The 17,500-nt window shown below is 40.1% G+C and overlaps 1 protein-coding gene across 2 annotated transcripts in view; it reads right to left on the bottom strand.

The window, feature by feature from the left end:
* LOC146305363 (F-box/WD repeat-containing protein 7-like) overlaps positions 1–17,500 on the bottom strand; it is a 29,916-nt gene that overhangs the window by 8,176 nt on the left and 4,240 nt on the right. The window contains exons 1-5 of one of the 2 annotated variants that reach the window (XM_084712769.1): positions 7,629–7,939; positions 3,045–3,127; positions 2,607–2,742; positions 1,117–1,251; positions 802–925 (exon numbers count right to left, since the gene is read on the bottom strand). In XM_084712769.1, the coding sequence (XP_084568895.1) occupies positions 802–925; positions 1,117–1,251; positions 2,607–2,742; positions 3,045–3,127; positions 7,629–7,667 (517 nt within the window). In that variant the 5' untranslated portion in view covers positions 7,668–7,939. Of the gene's footprint in view, positions 1–801; positions 926–1,116; positions 1,252–2,606; positions 2,743–3,044; positions 3,128–7,628; positions 7,940–17,500 lie in introns of those variants that run through there. The other variant, XM_084712768.1, reaches the window with a different exon arrangement.

Genomic DNA, 17,500 nt, shown 5'->3' with positions numbered 1-17,500 from the left:
ACGCTCAGGTTAGAAAGCACTATACATCCAGTAAGCTCCCGCCTCGATTTGTATTCTGCTTTTCATATTTCCCCTGTGAAAACGCTGGAAAATAAACCTGCTGAGTCACCGCTCAGACGCCACATGATTAACTCTCACTGCCACGGCAGATTTGATTCATTTTACAGGTTTTGGGAGAAGATTTATCAAAATGTACCAAAGCAAAACACAATGAGAGAGAAAGAGAGGAGGAGGATAAAGGAAGGAGGCAGGCCTGCACAGCCTGTGTTATATTATTATGTTTGTTTCTATCATTTAATTTAATTTATCTATATATACTGTACAACAAATGCCTTTAAAAGATTAAATCTAACAGGTAATCCACACTGCACTGGGTGACACACCACCCTGCTGCTCCAGATACTCATCAGAGAAATAAATGTGGATTAATCCGCTGTTAAAATAGTCCCCAACAAATGCAGCATTTCCTCCTGTTTTAAAAAAAAAAAACTAAAATACATAATTCATAAATAATTCTCATCTTTCCTGCAGTGTTATTTATTCATCTATATTGTTTTTGTGCGAGCTTCAGAGGGTTGTGGTGCTCAATAACTCAACAGCAGCATCTCTTTCCAGAAATTGACCTGGTTACTCCAGATAATTCACTGACCTTGTTCTGAGCAGTTTCACGTAGGAACTACTTTCTTTATAGTAGAAAGAAAGTAGTTCCGGTAGATTCTACTGCAGACTTCCCTGCTATATTTGCATTATAATAACTAAACAATTCAGCTGTTAATATAAAATTTTAGCCATGAAATTCACCTTCCTCGCGGCACTTCTCCCTCCACAGCAGGTTGTCTTCAGCCAGGATCCTCCAGTACCTGCAGGTCTGAGCGGCCTGCAGCAGGTCTCTGGGAGCCAGGAAGGTCAACACGTACAGAGCTAACTGCACACACACACACACACACACACACACACACACACACACACACACACACACACACACACACACACACACACACACACACAAGGACACACATTTAAAATGCTGCTCACATGTTCATATCTGCTCTGTCATAGGTGACGTTTTACAATCTGTGTGTGTGTGTGTGTGTGTGTGTGTGTGTGTGTGTGTACCTCTTTGGGCAGCAGGGATATAAAGTCTCTCTGGAACTGGGGCTCGATGACCTGCATCATGTGCTTCACCTGACTCGTCTCGCACCTGTCAATCAACTCGTCCAGAGCCAATAGCCTCTCGGGGCCGCTCCACGTCTGCAGGACGAGACAACAAGAGAAACAGTAGAACATTTTTAGGAGTCTAACAATATTTTAGTTTTTTTTCTGTTTAGTTTAAACATTTTTCTGTGTGATTTTCATGTTTTGTTGTGATGTGTCTGAGTTTTTTTGTGTCTTCTCGTATCTCTGTTTGAAAGCATCTCTGCGTCTCTGAAAACGTTTTAACTTCTTCCTCCAGCTAGAAAAGAGAGATACATGTTTTTCATTTGAGTGTGTGTGTGTGTGTGCATGTGTGTGCGTTTATTATTAGTTACGTAAGAACGCTTGGAGGCAACACTCCTCTAACGCTCTGTGTTTACGTGCAGGAAGCGGAAGATATACCACATCAAGGACTGAACCAGTGTGTGTGAGCGTGTGTGTGTGTGTGTGTGTGTGTGTGCGTGTGTGTGCGTGTGTATCAGTGTTGTCTTGGTAAATAAACTGGTTGAGTTTGTTTCAGCTACAATTCATTAAAATTGACCACAATGTGGAAATCTGCCTTCTGTTTTACCGCAAAACAGTTATTTGTTATGAAACATGTTACATAACGTGGGATAGTTAGCAGTTAATTAACTTTTAATTAACAGAAACAAAAGTTCAAGTCGTTGAATTAAAAATATCTAACTGACCCTTCTTAAGCCCCGCCCCTTTTTGCTCTGTGCTCCAATAACAGTTGAGCAAGCTTAGTACCTGGTAAAAGCAACTTATTTAGTATAAAGTCATATCTTAAGTCAGCTAATGTCAGCAAAATGCCCGCTAACTAGCTTGCTAATCGACACAGTTAGCTAGCTAGTTAGCTGGAGCTTTGCAAATACTAGATTTCACATCATTTGTTAGCTAGCTAGTTAGTTTTGTTACTAGTAGCAAGCAAGAGAGAAGACAACCGAACGTATTTAGCAAAACTACGCCAAATCCAGTACAGAGCAGAGATGATAATGTTAGCCTAAGCTGATATATTAGCATCTTAGCTCCTGCTGCAGTCCTGAACATGGATTCTTCTAATGTAACCTACAATCCCAAATAATAATATAGTTGGCCAATGATGTTCTGCTCTGCTTTGCAGGTAAAACCAGTTTACTGCTACTAGTTGTAAGCTAGTTAGCCTGGAATGCTAACTATACTCTATTTAGTCCATTCTCCACTTCTATTTATTATGTTTTTGGTTTTTTGAAAGACTACAAAAATAGACAACACCCTCCACAACAGTCTCCTTCAAATACAACATGTGGAGAAGGAAATGCTGCTGTGCCTAGCAACAGTTACTAAGCTATGATTGGCCGATTTCTGTTCAGGGGAGGGGTTTAGCAAGCAGCTGAACAGTCAGAAAGAAGATTATCTGTGTACGTGCTAACCTGGAAGATATGAAGCCAGTCCTGCAGGCCAGAAGGGGGCGGCCCTGAGGTGACGCGCCGCCGCTGAGCCGAATGCCCATTGGCCAGCCGTAGGTCGCCAAATGTGGTGGGCGTGGCCTGAACCAGACTGGATGGACTGGGGAGAGAGAAACAGGGAAGTTAGCATCTGCATCAATTAGCATTTCCAAGCTAGTGGGTAGTCCAAAAAGGAAAAAAACAAACTGCCCTGCTACAAAAATAAGAGCTACTGGACAAATATCTCTGAGAGAAATTATGTTTTGTTCTCGGAGCTGAAATAGAGCCATCAGAGTGCTAATGCTAACAGAATGCTAATTATTGTGGAGCAAATACAACAACAACTACATCTGATTCTGATCTACTTTGTTAAACACTAAACATATTAAAAATTTCAAGTTGTTCTAGCCAGCTGATGGTTACCTGAGGTATCCGTTGCCTTTGCAGTGCTTCTTTCCTGAAGGGAACGGTCGGCCGTCTGGACCATGATCCAACTTCCTCTTCATCTGGTGGTAAAAATACGACGACGACAGAAACAAAAGAAAAGAGAAACAGTGAGAGACAGTATCACTCTTCAGGGGACGAGGTGAAAATCAAACCACAGAAACTCACAAAATAACAGGAATCAGTCATTCAGCTTCAAGGCTCAACAGGAAACATACAGGCAGATATTTTATATTATCAGAGATTTTTTGTTTATCATCAATTTAACTGAATATTATTGAGTTCATACTGACAAAACGAGACATTTAAGGACATCCTGTTAGACTTTGAGAAACTGGTTTTCCAGACGTTGTAGCACCAGACTAAACATGACAATCAGCTTCATTGATAACCACTTAAAAATAACACAATTTATTTAGTGGCAAGTGACTCCGGGCAAGTAGATCAGTGATCCACGCTGAACCTGCTGCTTCTGGAGTTTTTTCTGAGGACGGCTCAGTGTGAACAACTACGGATGGATTCAATCCAACCGGCACCTCCTGGATTAAAAGCTTAAAGATCCGAAGCATCAAAATGCATCGATAATCGTTCAATAATCGCATCGAGGCCCTCTGAATCAGACTTAAATCTAATCATGGAGGTTCACTCTCCAAGCTGACAAAGTCTCAGAGTTGTTTTCAGACATTTTTGCTGCTTAGACAATAAATCTGCAGTTTAATGGAGTTTTACAGCGTAGAGAAGCAAAAATGTCCATTTCTAGTTTGTAGCTGTAAAGATGAACGTGCGTTGAATCATTTAGGGGGATTTCAGTTAATAAAAGTTTGTCAAGGGTTCTTTGTAAAAACTAAGGGTTCCATGAAGAACCCCTTTCATCCACAGAACCCTTTTTGGAAGGAACTGTTCAAGGACTGTTGAAATCATTAAAGAGTGTTTCTCCGTGGGTTCTTCGTACCATAATGTAAAAGCATTCATGGTAGAAACACCTGGTAGAACCCCCTCACTGGGTTCTAAGTAAAATCCTTGGAACATAAAAGGGTTCCCCGTAGAATCCCCGGATTGCTTCTAGATAAAACTGTTGGTAGAACCCCCTGGGTGGGTTCTTTTTTGCTTCTTAGAAGCTGGAAATGTTCTGCATTGGTACCCCCAGAGAGGGTACTGGGTGGGACTGATACACCATAGAAAGGTTCTCCTTTAGAGGGTTTTGGGTGAAACCTTTCACAGGTGGTTCTAGGTATAACCCTGTTGGTTGGGTTCTAGGCAGAACTGTGAAAAGGCCCACGTAGAACCTTTGTAAAAATGTTCTACAAAGAACCAAAAAGGGTTCTCCTATGGGGACAAGTTAAAGAACGCTACATGGTTCTAGCTAACACCTTTATTTCTAAGAGTGTAGGGAAGCAAACAATCAATTTCTAAGTTTTTTTTTAATTGATGTAGTTTGTGGTTTTAATTTGCTAAAGTTTTGTTTTATTTTAAGTCTTTTTCATAGATTTTTTCACCATGTTTCATCCCATATAAACAGTTTAAAATTAACTAATAATTAACATTTATGTGATCGTGAACAGCTACAGTTTTGGATCTAACACGGACAAACCGAATCCGATCTTTTCTACTTAAAATGAGACGGAGAAAAGACAAGAGACTTTCCTCAGTTACTACAAACGTTTGTGGGTTTCTGGTAAAAAAAAAAATGAACTGAAACAAAATCAATCAGGAGTTGCAGAGTCCACACTGATGAAGAGACGCAGACACGCACTGCAGTCCGGTGTGTTATCTACAGAGGCGCTGAGAACACCTACGCTGTCAAAGTACCACAAACGCACCGACCCAGAGGTCTGAATCAGCCTTCTATCTCTTTCCTCTCTGTGTCTCTCGCTGAATGAACGCAGGAATGCAGAAAATTGCAGGAATGTCGCCGGTGCAGCACTGGTCTAAAATAGAGCAGCACACACACACACACACACACACACACACACACACACACACACACACACACACACACACACTGGAGGCTGTGGATGTACAGGACAGCATGTGTGTGTGTGTCCTTCCTCCTCTTGGCATCTTTATATGAACACTGTGTTTTCTGACTGGCTGCTTAATCTGTGCAGCTTCACAGAATAAAATAAAAGGAGACACTCATGAATATTAAATGAGAATATTAACATTAGAACACAAAAATGTGAGCGTGTTTAATTTACACTTTTATTTTCACTTCATCGACAGCATATGGCTGTGATTTCAGCTCTCAACTCTGAACCTAAACTCATAATCTGCTTTTCATTTTAGGACTTTTTCTTCTTTTTTTTTTTTCTTTTTTTCTGTTTCCGCCCCAAATGTCGCCGGCTGTTTTAATAACAGATGTCGCGTCTGTGTGGATTTCATTAAGCCCAAAAAAGAAAAACTTCACTTGAGGGTGAAGGACAGAGAAAATGTGTTTACTGTTAAAACCAGAACAATTCAGCTCTGTGTGTTTCAAAGGAAACACGTGACAAACAGTGACCTTATTGTACCTCTAGTACATTTTAGCATCGCCGTGACATTATTATATTAAATTATGATGGTCAACTGTGACCTTAAAGCTACTTATGTGTCGTTTTTACAGGATTTACTGTGCAATTTACCTCTAGAATCTGGATTTTCACAATGGAGAGAAGAGAAAAAATGTCAGTTTGTAAGGTTGTATTCTTGCAGTTTGTAGTTATAAAGATGAGAATAAAGATTTTAAGTCTTTTTCATAGATGTTTGCTGCTTATACACCATATTTGACCCCAAAAATGCCGTTTACAAGAGCTGTACAGAGAAATATCTCTCTTTTGTTTGCTTTTTCACAGTCAAAGGGAAAAAAAAAGTCAGTTTCTGAGGTTTTCATCTCGTGTTTTGTAGTTATAAAGATGAGAAAGTGTGAGATACAAAGGATTTGGTGTGATTCAAAGTCTTTTTCATAGATTTCTGCTGATTGTTCGCCATGTTTGACCTCAAAAATGCAGTGAGAGAGAGAGTTGTACAGTGTAATATCCCTCTTTTGTTTAAGTTTTCACTGTGTATGGAAGCAAAAATGTCCACGATCTTGTATTATGTTGTTGTAAAGATGAACAAGCATTAGATATTAAAGATTTTCTCTGAGTGTAAGTCTTTTTCATAGATTTTTGTTGTTTAAAAGGCATGTTTGACTCCAAAAATGTAGTTAACAGCAGTTGTACAGTGTTCTAGCCCTTTTTATTTGTATTTTCACAGTATATGGAAGCAGAAACGTTTATTTCTGAGGCAATTCCAGCAGCTGTACAGTAATATACTTATTTTACTTTTGTTTTGAACATGTTGGGAAGCAAATCATGTCTATTTCTGAGGTTGAATTCTTGTGGTCTGTAGCTGAAAAGATAAATAAGCTAATAACATAACATTTTATCTGATTTAAGTCTTTTTCTTATAGATTTTTGCTGCTTTACGTGACATTTTTGACCCAATTTTTAAATTTACAGCAGCTATACTGTGTATTATCCCACTTTTACTTGTGTTTTGACTGTGTAGGGAAGTAGAACATATCCATTTCTACAGATTTTAATCTTGTGGTTTGTAGTTGTAAAGATGAACAAGCAGTGCAAACTAAAGGTTTGATTGATTTTAAGTCCATTTATATAGAATTCTGCTGCTTATGCACACAGAAAATTCAATTTACCCCAGCTACACTGTGCAATTTACCTTTTTTACTTGTGTTTTGGCCATATAGGGAAGCAAACGTCTAATTTCTTGTTGCTGCAAAGATGAAGCATTAGATACTAAAGCTTTAGTTTGATTTTTAGTCTTTTTTGTAGTTGTTTGCTGTTAATACACATATTTAATTTAAAAAATACAGTAAGCATGAGTAATATTCCTCTTTTATTTGTGTTTTCACAGTGTAAGGAAGCAAAAAAATATTTAATAATTATAATAGTAAATATTTAGACTGTTTTTTTTGTCTTTTTGGTAGATGTTTGCTGTGTTATACACCACATTTGACTCAAAGATTTCAGTTTACAGCAGCTGTGCTGAGTACAGTCCCTCTTCCAGGGAAGTAAATGGTTTTAATAAGCATTAGATGCTCCAGATCTGCTCGGTCTTATTGATTTTCATTCTAATTAGAAATCGTTACTGTTTTAATCACCTGTAATTAATTACGTTTGACCAAATGTGTGTGTTTTAGCAGCAGTTTGATCAGGGACTCAAACTCTCAGCGATGCCTTGCTCATGGGCTCCCTGTGTCTGACTGCTGAGGCACCAACAGAGAGACAGCTGTGGGTGATCAATAATCAATAATCAAATCAGAGAGACAGGGAGAGAGCCAAGACACAGAGAGAGAGAGAGGGAAAGGGCATATCCGCAGTGGTACACACACACACACACACACACACACACACACACACACACACACACACACTCTGCTGTCAGAGAGAAACGCCTTGTCATCCCGGTGTTTCACGAGCCTGACAACCTTGAATACCTGCATGACACCCCTCAACACAATCAAACACTTAAGGCTGTTGACGTCACCGATCGATCGACCCCCCACTGATAATCGATACTTACTTTGTAGAAGATGAGCTTCAAGGTGCCGTAGAACCCCATGGCTGCTCCCGGTAGGTAAAGAAACCTCCCGGAGAAACGCACCGACGGTGACAACTACTGATCGAATTCAGATCGATTAAATCCCGATATCCAGGGCAAGAACATCCGAGAATCAAGCGTCGTGACGTCAACAATCCATCCGATCAATGAGCGTATCAATGAGGAGTGTAAACCGACCATGAGAGTGGATCAGTCCGTGAGGAGCTCGTGCGGCTGCTGCTGCTGCGGACTCACTGCCTCTCTCTCTCTCTCTCTATGTTCAGGCTCTATGTCGCTCGACCTGCACAGGAACACGCAGGGACATGCCTCTCTCTGCCAGAGAGAGGGAGGGGTGGAGCCGCGTGCAGTGTGTGTGTGTGTGTGTGTGTGTGTGTGTGTGTGTGTGGACAGGCAGCAGCAGATTCCGTGGAGAATGTATCGAATTCTGTGACGTATGGCGTTCTGGAACGGACAAACGTCACCAAATCACCAGCAACTTCTGACAGACGGGCTGAGCTGCAGCCACAACGGTTATTTTTTAAATCAGATTTAAATTATGTTGCACCAAACTTAATCTGCCTGTCAGTAATTTCTCTAGTTTAAAACGCCTGTAGGAGGCGGTGTGTTATCAATACATTTATGATAAATCCTGATTAGCATTACAGTTCTTATCTGTATATGTCTTTAACTTTACTGTTTTTGTTCTATTGATAATTTTCTTTGTTCGTATCATTATTAATGACCAACGTTTGAGACATAAATCAACATAACTGGGAAAGTCTGATTCTGTGTTCTTTAATCTGGACGCATCTGTATCGAGCTAATTTCCTGATTCCTTGGAGATCCTGTCTCTTTTTTAATGTTCAACTTTTAAAATGGCCGCCTTTTTGAGATTGAAAAAAAAAAAAGTTAAAGGGACAAACTAATCTTTAATTGTTTGGTCATTTTGCTCCAACAACAGGTTTTTCTAAAGGGAGAAAAAATTAAGAGTTTAGAGGCAAGCTATCATGAGTAGGCTAAATAAGCTAGCTAACTTTTTTGCTAGGTTACAAACAATCTAATGTTTTATTTTTTTTAGTTAGCTAGCAAACAAGTAATGCTTAACTCTTCAGCTAACTAGCAAGGAATGTGGCATTTTGTTACTTCCAGCTGGCTAACATACATTATGTTCTGTGAACTTTTTAGCTAGCCACCAAACAATGTAATTTATCGTGAACCTTTTAGGTAGCTAGCAAACAGTGCATCATTTTATTAACTTTTAAGCCAGCTAACACACAATGTTACATCTTGTTCACTTTTTAGCTACATAACAAACAGTGCAATTTTTAAAAACTTTTTAGGTAGCTGGCAAATGATTTAACAATGAAATGTTTTGTTGACTTTTTAGTTAGCTTGCAAACAACTAGCAAACGGTTTGGTTCTGGGTAGTCCACTTGCAGGTCTCTTTTGGTTTGGGCATAAGTTTTTGGACCTGTGAGACCTCTACTTCTGTTTATGTGATGAATGTATGTCCAATATTCACTGTGTTTTTGGTCTCCACCACCTCCTGACATAAATATCTCACTCTTTAGCTGCTAAATCCTCCTCTAATCTCAAAGATAATCTCAGGTAGTCTCGAATAAGCCTTTTCCACCAACATGGAACCGACCCTGTTCGGGTTCATGGACCCAATTGTGAACCGTTTGGAGCTCTTCAACCAAAAGTAACTTGGCTTGGAACCCGAAAAGCTGGTTCTGATCTGGAACCAAAAAACAAGGCTATTATCAGTGTTCATGAGTTCCTGATGTTTTGTTGTTGTTTGTTTGTTGTTCCTGTTCTCAATTACTGTATAAACTGCAACATGTAATTTTAATAATTGCTCGGATGATCGATGCCCATCGAGGGACCCGTGTTGGAAAATGGAAAGAATCTCGAATGGAACCGGTTCAAGAACCAGAGCTGATTTGGTGGAAAAAGGCCTGAACTGGACTGACAGGACTGGACTGGACAGCCACGGTAGCAGGGACCGAAAGTGGACCGTCCACATGGACAAGAAGCTTTATTGAAATGTGAAGACATACCTGAACACACACACACACACACACACACACACACACACACACATTTTCACTAATACACACACACAGACGCCCAGCAGGGGGTTGTTGGAGGTCACAGCTTTCTCACAGCTGATTGACCTTAAGGGTCATCACACTGAAACTCACGAGCGTGCACGCACACGCACGCACACACACACACTCCCATTAGGCAGTGGGAGGAGGTGCTGGGGGATAATTTGGGAGGTCAAACCTTCACCCAGAGCCCTGGAGAGACAAAACACACTACACCTCCCTCCACCTCCACCTCTCACCTGTTCACTCTCCTCCTCTAATTTTCCTCCTCCTGTTTTTTTTTTTTTCAGTCCACACCCGGAGGCCTTAACCCACCGCTCTACATTCTGCTCTCTTTCCTCACATTATTTCAATTTTAAATTCACTCCAACACATAAAAACAGAAGAGGAGACCCTGAGCTGATTTGTCTCATGTTCAGATGTACGCAGGAAGCAGCGTTATAAACGCAGCGTCCAGAAAAACAGAAACACCTGCAGAGCCTCGTGTAATCGAACGCAGCAGCCCTGCAGCCAGTGACGAGTTTCTGTTGACACCGAGTCGGCGAGGTGTTTGTGATGTTGTTGTACTGGATTGTGTCAAACTCACAGGTGGTTCTCATATTTTGTTCCTCTCCGACTGTACGACGCATTCCAGCCCGAAAACGTAAGATGGATTATCTGCAGGCCTCATGTGATAAAGTCGACCTCAGCTGTGTTTGTCTGTTGGCCGTTAGCGCCGCAATTAACAAATATTTACTCTGTCAGTTCAGCTCTTGATTACTCGTTTGGTTAATCTATTAAAAGATTAGCAGGGATGCATGATGTTGGATTTTTGCAGAGGTTTTATGTGCAGATATTTTCCAGCTCACTTTGGCAGAGTGCTGATACAGAGACATGCTTTTCAAAATGTACAGTGCAGAAAAAAAAGAAAACTGCTGCAGGTTACTTTGTTCTTGTCTTTCTTTTTAGCCAGCATGCAAACAGTTCATGTTTTGTTAACTCAAGCTAAGTAGGAAACAATCTAACATTTTGTTAACTCCCAGCTAGCGAGCAAACAGTGTAATGTTTTATTAACTTTTTAGCTAGCTACCTATACAATATGTTGCTAACTTTTTATGTAGCTAGCAAACAATGCATCATTTTGTAAACTTTTTAGCTCGCTTACGAACAATGTATAGTTTTGTTTTGTTTTACTTTTTGGGTAAGAATTTATTGCAGAAAAAATCCCCTTGTATGGTGGCGCATTCGGCCCATTGTCGATAAAGAATAAAAACAAAAGATATTACAAAGAAACTCTGAATTTTCATACATTTATGGGAAACAAACAAACAAAAAAACAAACCCAAAACTCTCTTTCTTGTAAATTTGTGACTGAAAACTCTTTTTTTTTCTTACAAAATTCTGATTTATAATCTCAGAGAATATTTGAGTTCGTTTCTTGTAGATCTACAACTTTAATCTTGGAAACTCTTTATTTTTTCTGGATATATTACTTACAATGGTCCTAACACGCCATCGTACCTCTGATTGTTTCTGCTACTGCCGCTACTATTATACAGAAATAGTAGTATCATAAATGTGCATTAATGTAAAGGGATTTTATTGTTGTAGTTGGAGCTCATTTTGAAGGACTCAAAGTATTTTTTTCAGTATGGATGAATTTTATTTTCTCCATTAATGACACAGAGCCCAAAGTGACACCTTAAAAAATGTCTGTTTTGTCTGATCAACAGTCCACATCTCAACATTATTAAAAGTACTTTAAAATAATCAAAATGAAAAACAAGAAATCTTCACATTTGTGAAGCTGGAACCATAAAACAATTATCAAAATAGCTGTTATTAAACTGTTGGGTAATTTAATGTCATGAAACAGACTCTTCATGTTTTTAACTAAAGCTGACAGATAAACGACACCTTTCCCCGTCAATCACCTGACCTGCGTGACCCCGCCCCCTCACTGCATCTCCCCTGTCAATCAGCCTCATCAGGTGACCTTTGACCTGTTAATCTGTAAATCTCTCTGCGTGTGTCATCGTATCAGTTTCTACCCTGATCACAATCCCACAATGCCCTGCACTTCATCATATTTCATTTTATCTTTTCTTATTCTCTTTTCCTTCTCCTGTTTTTAATTTCCTCCTCCCTCTGTTGCAACACTTTCTCATCCTTATTTTCTTTCCTTTACGTCTGTTCCTAATCTTTACCTCTTTCTTTCTTTCTCCTCCTCCAGCCCTCTCAGCCTCCATATTGTCATAAATCTCAATTCAATATCTCCCTTTCTTCTTTTCTGCTTCCAATTTACATCTTTTTCTCATTTCTCTGCCCTTTACTCCTCTGTTTTTTCTGCACATTACAGTTCAAACGTGCTGTATTTGAAAAACAGATTCATCTTGGACGGTAAAAAAGAGACTAAATCAAATCACGTTACTCAAACGGGAGGATATTTCTTGGGAACTATTTTCAGCGGCGGATTAATCAACATCTGGTGCTTTTCTGAGTATTTGGGGCAGAAGGACATTTTCTGTGTGTGAGATTGAGTCAAAATGAAGATTAGAGCTGCAACAATTAATCAATTTTGAAATGAATCATCAACTATTCTGATAATAAATCGGTTTGAGTGATTTCTTAAATCTTAAATCTTCCTTAAATCGTGATTTGGATATTGCCCTCAGCCATATTGTGATTTTATTGCAATAGTGATTAATTGTGCAGCCGTACAGAGCAGGGCGAGACGTGACTTCACCATCCTGGGGAAAAAAAAACCTGCATACATGGTCGACTTGGGTGCGACTTTATTCCCAACTCTGTCTTACGACTTTGAGGTTAAATGCAACGCAACTTAAGAGATCAGTGTTGGGAAACTGAGGACAGTGCAGCCAGTTTCTGTTTGCTTTCAGCTTTGGTGTGATTCTAGCTGACTCAACTACTTTTGAACCAGACGGCGGTCGTCCTGCAGCGTCCTGTGTGACCGACTCTCAGGAGAGACGACTTTATGACTAAAGGTTATTTCACATTAACCACGGATGATGACCAAAGGAACTAGAGCGCGTGTTGCACAGCTAAAACGTGACACTAATATAGACTTTTACAGGAGTTTAAGTGTGTAATTGTCTTTACTTTGGGAATGGACGCCGGTATCCCAAAATTACAGAGAAGTGAACAATCCCTCCACGACGTGCCGATTACAAGCGAGACGTCTGACTGTCGTCTGTTAGGAAAAACACTAACAGGTCAGCGGTTGAGAGGAATGTCCTGCTGTCTTTCAACTGAAAAAAACGAAATCCAGGGACTGTTTGGGTATTTTATTGAATATGTTGATTTAAAAGATTAAATTGTTCTAGTTCAAGAGAGACGAGACATAAAGAAGAGCTGGAAGAAGAGAGAAACAGACAGGGGTGGAAGTAACTAATTACAAACACTCAAGTTACTGTAATTAGGTACTTTTTTCGGTAACTGTACTTTTATGAGTTGATTTTCAAGTCTTTACTTTTACTTCTACTTAAATATTTATTATACCATGTGATCTACTTAGGGAGAATTTCAAATTGCTCAAATTACAAATACTTTTACTTGTAATTGAGAGTTGTATGTGTACTTAGTGGGGTTTTTTTTGTATCTTTGGTTGATTTTAGTTTCACTTTTTTCCTCAATTCTTTGCTTTTTTTTGCTGTTTTTTAATTAACTGATATCTCGCATTTTTAAATATATAAACTACCAGTGTAACACATTAATTCTACACATCACTGGATGGATGAAGGTGTGAAAGGGATGCTGGGAAGGATTGGAAGATAAAGAACGATGCCTTGCACTCATGTTGCTACGCCATTATATATCTACTGCGTTTTTAAATTAAAATAAATTAATAAAGACAAAAATTATTGTACTAAAACTGGACGGACGGACTCGTATTTGTAGTTTTGGTGTGATTAAGAGGAAAAATCAATAATAATATTGGATATCTATAAAACTATCTGTAGCCTGAGCCTCCATCTCTTCTTCATCTGTTGTTCTCGGCTCCACTTTTGTTTTAAATCTCACCCTCCTCTGGTATGCAGACCCACTGAGTCTCTGCCTCTGATGGTCTCGTAAAACCTGAAACTTGTGTGTCTGTGTGTGTGTGTGTGTGTTATACGTTAAAACAGCTGACTCGTTCCCACACTTGAGGACTGTGTGTGTTTGTCAGAGTGTGTGTGTGTGTATCGCTTCTACTGGTGTGTGAATAACATCTTTAAGTGTGTGTTAACAAAACCTTTTCTGAGCGTATGGAAAACACACATACTCCTGTGTGTGTGTGTGTGTGTGTGTGTGTGTGTGTGTGTGTGTGTTTTCTCCTTGCAGCTAACTACTGTCAGACAGTGGAAACAGAGAAACACACTTCAAAGACTGAGGCAGATGTGGCCTGTGTTTGTAGTGTATGTGTGTGTGTGTAGTTCGAGTGTGTGTGTGTGTGTGTGTGTGTGTGTAGATGATGTGTGTGTGTGTAGCATGAGCTAGCTGGATTAGCCTACAAGTGTGTGAAGAATCAATAGAGAGAGAGAGTGAGAGCAGATCAGAGGAATGTGTGAAGGATTGATTTTCAGCAGATGATGTTTCAGCTCTCCGTCTCTTGTCTGTATGTGACTGTAGAGAGTAGAGTACAGTAGAAACTCTCTCCACTTACTCTCGCCTACGATCGGTTCATTTTTCTAAAATCCATACTGTCACAGCTCTGGTTATGAGGCTGTTAGAAGATCACTGTTGCTTTCAGTTTCACCAAAAACCAAACAAAAGTCGCTGGTTAGCTGTGTCAGTGTTCTGTAATGAGCTCTGAACAGTTCTTTCTTCTATGCAAACTTAAATTCTACATGTCGTGTATAAACCACATCAAATAAGTCTTGTGTCTGAGTGTCTGAGACTGAATTTAATTTTGGGCTCAGGTCCCGGTACAGTCCCTGTTACAGGGAACGAAGTGGAGCCGTGTGGACAGAGTGTGTTTGGACAGTTATGAGACAGATCCTGACAGACAGACAGGATCTACACACAGAGGCTGCCGTTTCCAGTGGGACAGATTACAGAGGTGCAATGCAGCAAACAACAGGTGCTTTATAAAGCAAATAAACACTCGGACTGCAGAGTGGTGTGTGTGTATGTGTGTGTGTGTGTGTGTGTGTGTGTGTGTGTGTGTGTGTGTGTGTGTGTGTGTTCATCAATAATGAATGCAGGGAGTGTAGCAGGGATGTAAGGGACTTAGTGCTCATGTATATTTTAATGAGCTGCTGTGTGTGTGTGCTTGCCTGTGTGTGTGTGTGTGTGTGTGTGTGTGTGTGTGTGTGTGTGTGCGTGTGTGTGTGTGTGTGTTGTTGTTGTTGTTGTCTAAGCTGCAATCGCTCTCAGGGGGGAAATCAAGATTCAACAGTGTTTGCAATCAGGACAGAAGAGAGGAAGGTGAATATCTTTAGGTTTCAGGCTGCTGGTCACATCGAAGACATCAGTTTTCACTATTTTATGATACTTTATAGACTAAATAATTAATTATTAAACTGAGAAAATTATCTGCCGATTAATCCACAATGACCAACAATCGTTAGCTGCAACCGTATACTCTTTTATTTCATGTAACATCTGTTACTTTGTTTTTTTTTTGTCTTGTTGCATCTTTTATGTTGTTTTTATATTTGTTACATTGTTTATTTGTCTTGTTATGTCTTTTACATAATTTTTGTCTTGATACATGTGTCGTGCCTGATACACACCGATGGATACATGAAGAAATCATCTTTTCTATGTGTCATTGTTCCATAAATTTAGCCTGAAGAACGCAGTGACGCAAAATAAAAATAATCAATAATTCCCAACAAATACATAAAAATTTAACGTTTTTAAAATGTAAGAAGTAGAAAGTACCGATATTTGTGTTCAAATGTGGGGAGTAAAAGTAAAAAATTGTCAGAAAAATAAATACTTAAGTACAGATAAGTGAAAAATTTAGTTAAGTACAGTAACAAAGTATTTGTACCTCCCGTCTCTGCCAGATCGTTATGTATTCCACGTGTGAAAAGGGTTAAAAGTTGGAACATGAAGAAAAGGAAAGGAAGGAGTGAAAGAAAAACTGGATGCGAGGATGAAGACGGGAGCTCAAAGAAAGATAAACAGAGCGGGGGAGCGCGAGAACGACTGAAGGTTTTACAGGCATTCTTCAAGTGTCGCCTTACACACCGTAAAACACCGAGTGTAAGTGAGACAGGACAGTGGAGCACCTGTTCCTCATTGTGTCCTGTTTTAAAACACACACACACACACACACACACACACACACACACACACACACACACACACACACACAGGTCTGTGGAACAGAGGCCCCCCCCACACCCACCAATAGGAACGCCGATACGGTTACCACGGTGATGATGGAGACAGAGAAAAAGAGAGTGATTTGCACACCTGGTCTGCCTGAGCTGTTTTCTGTTTCTACGAGGTCTTTTTTTAAATTTATGTATTAATAAAAACAAGGTAGAAACATTAGAAATTCTAAATAAGGCCTCAGTTTCAGGATTATTCTGTCAAGTTTGACTAAGATGTGAAAGTTTGCTTGTGAATAAACAGAAGACGTGACGAAGTAGATTTGCTCCAGACCTCTGAATCACCACTGAAATCTCTGATTTTTTTTTTCAAATACGTCTGGTGTTGTGCTCATTAACGGACGTTTCCTGGAAAATAACCACAATCTGAGAGAAGCAGTGAGTCAAAGTCACCCAGACACCAAGATGAAAGCCTCTGAAGTCTTTTCATTTTTGTGTTTTTTTTTCAATCCAACAGTTCTATTTTTTGTAAAATAACTCTGGAAGCTGTTGGTGAGGCTGCATGCAACGATGCATAATGAAAATGATCAATAAAATGCATTAGAACATGAACAGGGTGTGATGAGAGTCATTCTTGTAGGACTGGGACGCAGTATTTTTGTGGCAGTGTGACGGGACAGGAGAGAAAACTGTTAAAACCAGTTATCGTTCTTGGCGCGGACGTCCCTCTAATGTCTCGATTTTAAACACGTAACCTCAGGCTCACTTTGCAAACGTGACTGGGATCGATATGAAGCAGATTCAATGAAACCCGGCGGCCGAGTTTTTCTTGCCTGTCAAAGTGTCGCAGCTGAACTGAAAGAATGTGATTAACTTTCAGGACCGAGTTGAACCCGCCGCCGAGAGACCGCGCTGTAACTGGAAGGTCGCAGGTTCAAACCTCCGTCCTGCTGACGAGCACAAGACTCCGGGAATGCTGCCGCAGCTCGAGGAATGTGTGTGTGTGTCTATGTGTGTGTGTGTGTGTGTGCAGTGCGCTGACTCGGCGAGATCGGCGTGGTGGACCTGACTGGCTGGAAGGCTGCCCGGCGCTGGAATGTGACCTCGTGTGCAGACACACACTGATGGTATGAGGGTGTGTTAAGTTGTGCGAGTTCTTCATCAGTGTCTTATTATAAGTGATGGGTTCCGACGTGAACACAGTGTGTGTCTGTCAGATCTACGCTGGTTATTTCACCGGTTGGACGTTCTGCAGGGCGGAAAAACTGGAGAAACTGGGCGATATTTAAACGCACCAGTCAGACCAGTAGAATATAAAAACCAGGATGTGGTGAGAGACGTGTGGTTCTTCATTCATGTTGGCAGGAAGACGCAGCTGTCAATCAAATCTGATCAGTTTAAAATAAACTTAGGACTGGATCGTTTGGACTACAACTGTTTGTTGTCATGACAACAGTAAAGTCTTACATCATAACTTTAG

The sequence above is a fragment of the Lutjanus erythropterus genome, chromosome 23, assembly GCF_056507025.1.
Source record: "Lutjanus erythropterus isolate fLutEry1 chromosome 23, fLutEry1.hap2, whole genome shotgun sequence".
Classification (NCBI taxonomy): Eukaryota; Metazoa; Chordata; class Actinopteri; order Lutjaniformes; family Lutjanidae; genus Lutjanus; species Lutjanus erythropterus.
Note: the sequence above shows the minus strand (reverse complement) of the source record. Positions and strands in the feature narration are given on the sequence as shown.